This window comes from Pagrus pagrus, assembly GCF_965226575.1.
Source record: "Pagrus pagrus genome assembly, chromosome: 8".
NCBI lineage: Eukaryota > Metazoa > Chordata > Actinopteri > Spariformes > Sparidae > Pagrus > Pagrus pagrus.
In genome coordinates, this window is record NC_140192.1 from 16,484,298 (window position 1) to 16,496,710 (window position 12,413).

At 39.5% G+C, this 12,413-nt stretch overlaps 1 protein-coding gene across 1 annotated transcript in view; it reads right to left on the reverse strand.

Annotated features, from left to right (window-relative positions):
• Positions 1 to 12,413, reverse strand: part of LOC311260678 (protein unc-13 homolog B-like) — a gene marked incomplete at its 5' end in the record, with an annotated part of 60,534 nt that overhangs the window by 22,364 nt on the left and 25,757 nt on the right. Inside the window, 5 exons of the mRNA XM_084358824.1 lie at positions 3,216 to 3,293; positions 3,634 to 3,711; positions 7,395 to 7,538; positions 10,457 to 10,553; positions 10,730 to 10,856. Of these exons, the coding sequence (XP_084214950.1) occupies positions 3,216 to 3,293; positions 3,634 to 3,711; positions 7,395 to 7,538; positions 10,457 to 10,553; positions 10,730 to 10,856 (524 nt within the window). The remainder of the gene's footprint in view (positions 1 to 3,215; positions 3,294 to 3,633; positions 3,712 to 7,394; positions 7,539 to 10,456; positions 10,554 to 10,729; positions 10,857 to 12,413) is intronic.

Here is a 12,413-nt window from a genome sequence, read left to right on the forward strand (position 1 = left end):
ATTAAAAAAAAGAAAATTATATAATATGTAGGGCAAAAAAAACAATGGTATAAACAGAAAAATAACAATTGCATGATAGAGAGTCTTATAATGCATTAACAAATCTGCTCAGATTTTGTAAGGACACGACGTAGTACATAGGTTTTAGTGTTAGATTATAAAACAATTCACTCAATGAGACACTAATTTATGATAATGATAATACTGCTGGCTACAAGCTCAAGCTTTCATTTACAGTCAAGACCCGAAAAACAAATGTGATCTGCCATCACACCACACTCACACCATTACATCAACCAGTAAATTATTTTTTACTATCTGACTTGAAAGATTTTACTTTGAAAGTAACTGGAAGAACCACAAATATAATTTGTTTCAACATGATCTCTGAAAACAGATCTTTGCATATAAATGCAGTATCTGTCAGCAACGGACAATATTTCGGTGTGGTAAACATAACATTTGAATTTCATTCCAAGTAGTATTGACCAATCATTTTTGAGCAGGCTTTGATTACATGCAAACAGTCTGTGTGGAGAGCAAAAGTGGCAGAATGCATTGGCCGATATGCAATCCTGGAGCCCATCGGCCATCGTCTGATAATGATTTAGCTTTTAATTAGCTTTTCAGAAATGTATCTGGATTCATATGCAAATATTTGTTTGTAGAGATTAGTCGTCTCTCAACTTCAACTCGAATCTCACGTCTCAAGTTGCTAAGCAGTCTGTAAACAGTGACCGGCACATGGCAAAGCAAATACTGCCCCATATATCTGATATCAGGATCCGCTGGCTACCCCCAGAGGCCAAATCTTTGTCGAATGATAGCTGATGGATTCTGAGGTTGGTTTTAACATGACGATGCCCCTGTGCTGAAAGCCAACTTCATCAGGAAATGCTTTTCCCAGTTTGGTGGGGAGGAACTTGACTGGTCTGCACAAAGCCTCAAATTCAACCCCATCCAACATCTTTGGGATGAACTGGAACGCAGATTACGAGCCATCAACATCAGTGTTGGAGGTCACTTATACTCTCGTGCTAATTGGGATTAAATCCCCAGGTTCAAAAATTATTAATCCAGATTAGTGCCCATATTTTAGGATTAAATGACTGAAATACTGTTGTAATGTGTGGGTGTCCGCATACTTTCTGCTATTCAACGTATTAACTATTTAAAGAGAAAAGCAATTGATCACAAAGAGGAATCTTTTGTAAATTCTTAAGCTTTCAGAATCTCTAACAAGCCTTTTCTTGCAGCAACTATTTGGACTTGTCATAGCAGGGAAAGCGGTGTAACCAATAACAACACAACAAGGCTCAGCAGCCATGACTTTTGCTATTAGGTGCAGCCGTCTGTGACAGCCAGTCGTTTTATCTAAACTGAACAATGAGCTCTGTGGTTGGTGACCCACCTCCTCATCAAAATCCTCTGGTTCCTCCTCGTTCTCAAGCTTTTGGAGAGAAGCAGCAACGTGGTAGTGAGCACAGTATGTTTTCAAATACATTAAATTCAGTGGAAAAGAAAAACAAAGTTTATTCCTGGGAGTGAAAACTGGGAGTCGAGTAAGGAGGAGGAGGAGGAGGAGGAGGAGAAAGAGATCAAGTCTATCTCTTGTTTATGGGTGAATTGGGATCAACCTAAAAATAGACACACACCCAGACACACTACTTGTTAAAAAGAAGGTTTGACAGTTGGCAAGATGTACAGGGTGGTGTTTGTTGCTCTAATAAACTTGTTTATTATGGATTTTTGTGTTCTACAGGGGAAAGAGGAGCGAGGGCAAAACAGAAACCTAGACATACCCTGTCCTCCTCAGCAGTTATCTGCAGAGAGAGAAGCACACACACACTCAATGTCATGTTACGTAAATTAACTTGCAGCCACATGGAAGTCACACCTGCTGCACCTTCAACTGCAAACAAAGGATGAAAACATTCTCCACTAGAATTAGTGGCTATAAGGCTGAAGATGTAGTCGATTTATTTCCACACAAAAACCTGCTGCTTCTCCTCATAGTGAACCCAAATACATACAAAATGGTTGTATCACAAAAATTAGGTCACACCTGGAGGGCAATGAGCTGACCCAAATAAGTTTAGGTCTATGTCCAATACCGACAGCCACTGAAAGAGTGGACAGGGAAGTTTTGCGTGCACAAATGCGTTTCGTGTCTGTGATTTCATTGGCTAGAGCAGCTTTTTCTGCATCAGATGAGTAAAATAAAGTTTAAATCAAATCAGTCCACTGAATAAATATCTGGACAACTAGATATTTAAAAATCTAGAAGCAGTTTTCTGGATTAGCTCAGATTTTTTAAAAACAGCGACCTCGAAAACATTCGTCACCTGTTTGCATTCCTGATCACAACTTGTTGAACAGCGTCTAAGATCTGTTTCCTTTCATTTGTTGGGTGTGTTGGAACATCCACAGTGTGAGCGACAATTTAGAAAACACTACAGTGTCCCAAACAACATCAGTGCATTTTGCTGCATTACACGTGTTAAAACTTTATCCTCAATGTTCTCTGCTTTCACTGGTATCAAGTCTTTAGAACAGGAGGTTCACAGCATGTTTCCATTTGAAATAAATGGTTTTCTCAGCAGAGCTTGTGTCCCCCATTAGTTTTCCTCTCTCTTGTATAAATGTACGACATAGAAAGAAACTTTTCTTGTTAATACAATAGGCTACAGTATCTATCTTGTTATAATGTAAACTGTAAATAACATAATGTGAAAATACTTTCCTTGTTATAACCTGATAAGTTCTTATTACGTAATAACGGGAAATATCTTATATCATCAAACATTTCACGTTATAAGGTGCTACTGATACATTTTCTTTCTCTGACGTGGCAGCAATGTAGAACAGATTTTTTTTTTTTCTCTGGTCTGTAAAAAAAAAATCCTTTCAACCAGACTTTTCCCACAACTTTAATGTTAAAACACCTTGTGAATAAAGAAGATAATGTTGAAATCGTGCAGTTTTCTGTCTCGTACTATAAAGACCCCTATACGCTGCAAGTTTTCATTTAAAGTTTTTCTGAGTTTGAACCACAAAGAAACACCTCATCAGAGAAATCACTGACAGCGAGGTGAAATGAGAAATGTCAGACTCTCAGGTCTCTGTGGCAGATGATTAAAAACCAATGGTGCAGGAAAAGTGTTCGGAAGTGAGTGCGTGCGTCTATGTGCGTGTGTGAAACTGTTAATGCTGACCTGTTTTGCTCCCATCGACTCAAACATCTTCTCCAACAGGACCCTCATCTGCTGGATGTTGTTCATCAGCACACAGGGCTGGTGCAAGATGGATGAGGGAGAAAACAGGTGCGAGTGAACAAGAGAACACGAGAGGAGGGAGACAGAGAGACAAGTGGAAAGTCAAGAAAGTCACAGAAAGCAAAAATACAAGAGCAAACGAATGAAAGTCAGGCAAAGAAAAAAAAGCCGATGACAGGACGATGAAAGAACCGAACACAAACACAGGGATAGACAGAAGATAAAGAGTTACAGAAGTGGGCAGCAGCATCTAAAATATGAATCCAGTCCACAGAAAGCGCACAAGCTTTCAAAGCTCTGGGTCTCTCTCTAAATCAGAGATGAGCTCAGAGTGAAGTGGTGACGCAGCAGTACTCACTATCTTCTCCTTCTCACAGTAGGAGGGGAAGCTCTTGGCCAGCAGGGCAGAGTACTGCAGCAGCACTTTGGTGATCGTCTGTGGAAACAAGATCACACACATGTAGGGCATGTTAAGTGGTGGGTAGTGAATCTGAACACAGTTTTCTATGTTTGATTTGTTCGGTGAAGACAATGCTGTTCAAACATCAGGCATCAAATATTAACTCTGAGACCATGTGTGTGTCTGTCTTTTGCATGTCTGACTCTTGAGACTTGGATGTTTTTCTTTTCAAGTCTTAGGGGAGTCAATCTCTTAACTATACAGCTATGGTTTCAAATCTCAGCTGGCTACCACTGAGGTGAAGGAGCAATGCATATGAGGAAATGGATATTTATGTCTGATAAACATTCCTCATGGTTAGAAAAGTAGCAGAACAAATCAAACAAATTAGTGTTCCCAGTTGGCAGCCGTGTCCAGTGTGTTTAGCCAGAGTGACGAGGGATGAAACTGGGTTTGTTTGCGTGACAGTGTTTACAGAATGCACTGAGAGTTACGTGTTCTCTGATTTGGCAACATATTTAAGGTGTTATGTGAAAATTTTTGTTTTTGCTGTGACCCTCCTGCCAATCACAGACTGTAGGCGGCACTCGAGGGACATGTTTTTCCCTCGGATCTCTCTTGATGAGCAATCTCTAGGCTCTGTCTACACAGCTTGTTCAGCCATGGTGGCTACTAGCCCTCACGTGTAGCAAGCCAATTCTGTTTCTATTTTAAACAAAACACTGTTCTAGTTGCCAGGAGAATAAAACTGATCATATTTTTTTTTCTAAATTGTGAAGCGTCCAAAACAATTCATTGCCTTACTTTCCACACAGTATGTCGTTTCCAGTTCAGTAGGCAAACTTCCACAAATTGTTCTGTAACGAGCCATACCTGTGACTGACAGTGTTTGGGGAGTAGTGAACTTAATTTAATTAAACTAGAAGTTGAATTGAAAGGTATTTTATTTTTATTTTTTGGCACTTAACAGAATTCTTACACAGACATAAACAAAACAATCATTTTGGACCTGACAAACATTTTAAAATGAGTAATCCACAGTCATAAAGATGTTTTTAAGGGAAAGAGACACTTTTATTCTGCACCTTTCTACAAACTTTTAATGATTTGTTTACTCTGTTCAATATGACCTTTAACCAAACTAGATTTCTCCCTTGGGTAGCTTTGCGGTAGTTCGACTTCTTCCAGTGTAAAGTCATTGGTAGCTCACGTAACTATGCTTTCTAAGTAGCTTCCCCAACACTGGTGACTGTGATGTAGTGTGGTATAAATCAGGCTGACCAGCACTTCATCAAGCAGTTAAACTCAGAAATAGGCAAAATGACTGAGCTTTGTCATTCAGTATACTGTATTATATCTTAGACTTATCTCACTGCAGGAAATACTGTATACCATCAGTTGCTAACAACACCTGCATGCTAGCCTGGGAGCCAGATGCATCTCCAAGCTCATGTTTTATTTGCTCTGGCAGACCTGGTGTCTGGTGTCCCTTTCGTTCAGACAGATTTCCAGCTGATCTGGCCTGTGCTGAGCCAATCTCCACATCTAATATGGGGCGGCGACTGTAGAGGAGTGCTGCTGAGGTTTTTTTCTAGACAACCAAGAAGTGCCACACCACACGTTTTGTGCTCTGATTGGTTGTAGGTCTATCCAAATGTGTCCATTTTGATCATATGAGGTGTTTAACTCAAAAACTCATGAAAGTGATGGCATCTATATGACATCCCTCAGCTTTAAACTATTTAGTTTAATGTAATGTAGCAATGCACAAATAAAAGACAGAAAAAATGCAGGTCTCAAAAAATTCCAAGAAGTATTTTCAAATGATTAATAAGGTAGCAAATAACCTATCTGACGCGTTTGTTAGGACACACACAATGCCTTTTGGTGAGAAACAATGAATGTGATGTTTGTTTACAATAAAAAACCCACGGGGTACTTTGAAATAATTCAGCGAGTTAATTCATCGGTCTAAATGACAAAAACTGTGCCTGTTAGCTCACAGCGTCTCAGGCCTGCTGTGAGAGATTTCCCTACTTTCTGCTGAGTCAGCCAGACGGCCCTCTTACACTCATCCATTAAACATGCAGCCTGTGGCTGATGCATTACTTAGTACATTTTCCTCATATTGTACGACTCTGTCTCTCTTTTTACCCTCTTCTCTTGCTGTCTCTGTCTTTACTGTCATCTCACACCTTTCCAAAATGAACCATACCGGTGGAGAAGAGAAAGAAAAAAAAGGTGAGAGAGGGGAATAGATGAAGCAGAATAGAGAGAAAATGGTCGATATATGGGGAGAAATTGAGGTAAAATATAGATCGAAAGGACAAGATGGAGAGTGCATAGATGACTGAGGCGGGAGGACGGTAGAGGAGAAGATGAAAAACAAACTAAAGATAAGACAGGGAGGAGATGAAAAGGTGGAGAGAGAGATTAACATGAGTGGAGTGGCAGAAAATGAAAAGGGAGTCAAGGCTCGGGGACGGAGAGATGGACAGCACAGAGTGATGGCTTACATTAGCCATTCTTTATTTAATGAGTCCCTTATTGATTCACCAACCACACACACACACACACACACACACACACACACACACACACACACACTCAAATATAAATGCACAAGTCTTCTGCAGAGAAAGGTTTGTTAGGTTTAATTGCTATGCCTAAAAGCAACTGCCTTACATTAAATTTGTAGAAGAAATATGATCACAGAGATCCAACAACAAAACACTACGCTGTGTACATTTTGTTACAAAGAACATGAAAATCATCAGTCTACACCTCAAAGGCACAAAAGAATTCAAGAGACTCATGTTAGCAAAGCTCTTAAGATTAAGATGATTTAAAGCTACACCAGGAAAAATGATCAGTTATGAAAAACACTTTATCTTCTCTTATGAAGCAAACACATATTTATGCTATAGTTTCATCATGGACAGTAAACTCTATTTTCAAAGTTTAAAGACGATGAAAGTTTGAAAGTCTGAATTCATGTTACAGGACAGGAACCAATGGATACTAAAGACATACTTATATAAAAACCATCACCGGAAAAGCAGCAGATTTGAGAAGTTGGAACATGAAAACGGCATTTCTGCCTGTAAAAATCCTTAGATGATTAATCGACTGGTGAACTAATGTTTCTGCTCGAGCTCAACAGGCAGGCTCAGACTGGCAATTTTGCAACTCTGGCCGATGCCAGATGGGCACAGCCCGCCTAGTGCAATGTAGGAAAAAGAATTGAGGGGAAAAAAATTGACCTGCTGGTTGCAGCCCACTGCTGTTGAAAGAAAGAGCTGTTTGTCAATAGGCTGCCTTTACTGTGAGGCTGGTGCAGGAAGTGGCATCAGCCCCCACCCAGACCAATATTGGCAGAACTGAATTTTGTTCCTAGTCCGATCCTTTCTTAGGGGAACTGTTTTTATTCGTGTTGATTGTACTGATGTAGAGCCAAGACAGAAACATACATCTTAAACACACTTTAATGTGTAAAATTGGTGGAGTTACCGTTTAAGACATGGCCAAATAAGACCACAACTATCTGCATGGTTAATGTAGATACCACTAGAGCAAAATGAGAATATATACTTTCTGTAAATTGGGTGACCTGACCTATCAACAGTACTTTTTCGAAAGAAACAAGTTTTTTATGAGCTCATAATATACACGGGTGACATAACATGTTGTTTATGTTCGTGCAGCAGCCTGCGTCTCACCTTGGCGAAGCGTCGGTTGTAATGTCCCACCACGGTTGGGTCGGGGCAGTCCAGCTTCTTGATGATCTCAAAGCTCTGGTTGAGCTGAGTGAAGATGTCCACCACCGAGCTGGAGAACAGAGCGTGCTCAGACGTCTGCTGGAACTGCAGGTGGAGGGACGAGAAGACAAATTGCAGAATTTTAGAGCATTTTGTTGTTTAATGTTTAATCTCTCTCCATCTTCTCTCTGCTTTTTTCAAGAAGTACTGTCCCTTCTTACTGACTCATACTTCCTCTCCTTCTCTTCCCTCCTGTGATCAAATAATTACTCAAACTATTCTTATTTCTTTTTCTAACTACCATAGCTGTTCTTATGTAATTACACCACAGATTTCAGGGCTCTCTGCCCATTACAATCATTATCATTCAGTTGAAATGTTGGGCCTGGTCTGGGAATAGAGGGCTTATTGAACTCGTGCACTAATCATACGTTCCTGCAGATAAATCCATCAGCTAAATGGTTAAAATGAAAATGGAAATGGTGCCCAGAGGGTTGGTGTGATAGTTTGCAGTTGTCAGGAGAACCATGCCACATATTTCCTGAGTGACTGAGTCCTGCTGTACGCTGTGGTCCGTCTCTCTTACTCTCAGAAACCTGCAGTGTACGGATCCATAACCGGTTCTTTAAAAGCCAAAGGGGCCGATAAGCACTTAACAGTTCCTTAATAAAATCTGTCTCTAATGGAGTTGAAAGAGTTGTGACATCAGGCTACTTAAGAGAGTAAAGAGTAACAGAATATGTGTGCTGATTAAAATAATATCTGCCCGAAGTATTCTCTGACATTCCTGAATTATTTTGGTTGTATTAGATATCCCTCAGTGCTTTGCTCACACTTTTGCTGCCACCTCTGCTGCTGTTGTTCATATATAATTTAAAAAGCCCGACTTCCACCCCTGCATCCACCTGTCGGCTCTGACTCTATCGTCCCTTCCGCCTCCCGAGCGAGTGTTGTACTCATTAGACATTTACATACTGATATATTTCATCTGAGTTTGCTTACTTAACTTCAATTTAAGATTGGGATTCATTGGGATTGTTTGTTTATGTCCCAAATTTGATTGTTTCCGTCATTGTTCGCCTGAAAAAATGCAGTCCTTTCCTTAGATTTCATTGTCATTGTCTGTTGTTGAGGGATTGCTGGTCTAATTGCTCTTAGTGATGGAGAACCAGATCAGTTTGCGTCCCCAATGTACAGTAAAAAGCAGCTCTTCTCTCACGACCAATGATGATACTTGGAGTGCCTCAAAAGCACAGTTTTAACAGTGTTCAGTGCCAACCCAGACCTACAAGCCTCTCAAAGTCCCCGCGCAGCAGGTCCCTGAAGATAAAGTGCACCTTGGGGACCATCAGGAGGTCAAGAGACAACTCTTGTCCATCATTCTGATGATCTGAGACTGGCTGGCCAAAAGTGGAACTCTGCTACACCTGAATGAATTGAAGCATGCCTCAAAAAGTCGGTGAACAAAAGGTCACGAGGCTGAAGTGGGCTTTCATTCCGTTGAGGATGTCAGTGCTGTAGAAAGCCATCATTTTACTGCTCAGTTTTTCTACTGCTGTTTCACTCTCTCTCATCTTTCAGAAAAGTACGGCTTCACTGTGCTTTCAGCTGCTGGCAGCAGCAAATGGGCAGGAAGTAGAAAGACACTAGATGTGCTTCTGCTGTTACCAAGCAGGCTTTACATAAAACAAAACACTCCCATCAGTTTTCCATCACCAGTAGTGAACAGTGAATTGCTTTGTGTTCCTTTACATTTGTTTCCTGACATTTTTAGGACGTGAGTCACCTCTCTTCAATTTCCTCCTGGTAATAAGTACTGTGACCCAAGTTGCAGTTCTTCAGAGTTTGTAAATAAAAATAGAACAAATATGAATTTATTATATTTATGCAAGCCACAGTAGCTTAGATCACAAACACATTGCCTCATCTACACAAACTAAGAAGCCTGCAAAATGTTCCTGATGGTTTACATTTTTCTGTCTACAGGAAATAAGATGATTGAAACTTCAGAATGAAATACTCAGTTTACTTCCAACAGTGAGACTGCTGAGACTTCTGCAACAAGATATTACTGGTAAAATTGATAAACAAAGGCAGGCTTTATATAGTTACTGACTGAAGTGAATAACACTTAAACAGTGGCATTTCAAACCAGAAGGAGAGATGTGAAGCAAACATAAAGGGTGAGGTGAAAGGGAAAGACGTTCTGATAGTGACTGTAGTTTGACCCTTCACACTCCTTCTTCTCTGAGTCATAACACACAGATATGATACAATGATTTTGAAATTCAGTGCAACTTCTCAAGGATAACATCATTTCTAATCCTAGATACATGTTGAGAGCATAGAAAAATAAACCCTCCAAATGACTCCAGAACTTGCCTGAGAATCATAAAATGTTTAGGTTTTCTTCAGTATCAAAGGAATTCAGTGATATACTGTATGTCTGTACAACCACAAGTCCACTGCAAACAGGAACAGCTAACATTTTATTCAGCATACTTTTAATGGTGGCGATTTGCCAAAATATAAACAAATATAAGCCACAAATATTAGGTCCGACTTGTAGCCCACAGCAAACTCACTCCATAGCAACATATGCCTTCCTTACAACCCCAAGATTATATGAGTGATGGAATTGGCATGTTTTGAGAAATGTTTGTCTTTAATCACTTTCTTTTTGAGCCACTGCCGTTAGCTTTGTGTAGTTTGCTGGCGCCGAAGGAAACAGCTGTGACGTGTTGCCTAGAAACAGGGAGATGCTGAACATTGCCACAAGAAAAGCATAATGGTTCGTCTCACAGTTTCGACGGCCAATAAATCGTCTGTGCTGCTTATGGCATTTTTTGAAACCGCCTTTTCACTTGGATTTTTGTGTTACACTAAATAAGGACCGATTAAATCCTGGAATTTTAAAGCAAATAAACAGGCATTTAGGCAGAGCCTTAAATAATGATGTGCATGCCGAGCAGAAAGTCACAGACGACCACAAGGCCCTCCTCATTCTTGTTTCTTTGACTCACCCCTTCTCTCTTGTCTCTCTCCAGCGCTCCGTGCATGAACTCCATGGACACCTCCTCGTTCTCAGCCAGCCAGGCCAGGACAAACTGAAGAAACCACCTAGAGAAAGAAAAAGACACACACACAGAACTACATTGTTAACCTTCTCTTCCATGAACCATAACGTTGATGCATGAAACACGAAGGAAAAAAACGTATCTTTTCAATATGTACTGGATGTGTGTGTGTGTGTGTGTGTGTGTGTGTGTGTGTGTGTGTGTGTGTGTGTGCCTTACCCAGGGTACTCAGGCACAGCGTCTGTGAAGGTGGGCAGGTCCATAACATACTCGTTGTAGAGCCACTTGACCTTGAAGTGCAGGTTCATGTAGTCGGCAGTCTTACAGAGCTTGTGCTTCTCGTGTTCTGTAAAAATGACGACCACGCACACAAATAAACACACTGAAATGAACACACACACCAACACAATTCATCTCCTGAGTTCTGTTGCATTAGCTGCTGCTGTACAGTTACTCGGTAAAGATCTTCACCCTACCGTAGTGAAATTTCCTGCACATGTTCTTAGCCAGTTAGTCATTATGTATACACGTCCCCGCCTAACAAGAAACAGATTGCATCCTGTTTGAGCCTGTCGTTTCCTCACTTTTCATCAAACTCTGATCAGAGATGTTTCATATATTGAGCATAACATCAAACCACAGCCTGAGATATATCTGTTATCTAAGTTTTGACTACTTTCCAAGTAGCATTACATCAGATATCAAAGGTAACAGATGGTCGAACTGATAAATAAATCGATCTTTGATGTCCCCTTAAATTCATTGTGGGGAACAACAAGAATATGAAAGAATCCAAAGGTTCTTTGGACTTTACAGGGAGTCAGACAAATAATATACCCCTACAGTAGAGCAACACAGTGACTTGCTTGGGCCAGTTGTAATTTCGAAAAGGTTCAACACAGTAGTGAGATCCAATCAGTGTTCTTTGTGTACTATGAACCAACAAACAAGGAAGCAAATGGAAGAATAAGAGCAATCCTGGAGAGCAAGTCTGATTTCATTTCAGGCTTCAATTATTGGATCACTCCCACATTACAAAGAAAAGCTAGTAAGAAGTGGAAGAGTCAGCGCCACAGTGCACCAAGTATTTGTCAAAAATATTTCTGTAGTCCTTAAATGACATTATAAGACAGAAAAGCAAGTAGAAAATTGGAGGTGTTTATGTAATTGTAAGATCATAATCTATAATTAATACCATATATGTGATATCAGATAAACAGGAATGATATGTGATAAGGAAGCTAATTAAGTGTGTATTTCCTTTTCCTTTTCATTTCTTACAATAAATAATAGAATAAATAAATAATAAAAAAATCTTATAGATCAAAGGTTCTGGTAACACCATCATTAATAAATGGTAAATGTAAAGTCAATTAAACTTTAGTAAAGGTGCACTATGTAGTTTTGGGGAAGAAATGTTATGGATAGCACAATTTCATACTGTTTTACTTTGTTTATATTTGCAGGATCCTTCCAAGTAGCCACCTTTATAGGGACCTTATCATCTTCTGAAGAGAGCTAGTTTTTTTAGGTTATGGACATAGATTCATCAAATGAATATGAGTTTGTATTATTACATTATTAATAATGTAAATATTACCTTTCTGTGTTTGAATGTCTTTTCCAAAACTTTAGTTTACTGTCAACAAACAATAAACTACTTCATAAACCATTTACTAAGCAATTGTATATTGTAAAGTTGCAACTGATGTTTAAAAACCTTTACAATTGCTTAATCAATGGTTTATAAACATTCCACTGTTTTTTAACAGCAAAACTACTATTAACTAAAATCTAATTAAGTATAAATTGTCAATTTATTTAAGATGGTTACTATAAAGTGTTTCCTAACCCTCAGAGATGATTTGCAAACAGGCAAAAAGCTGAATAATAATGCCACTTT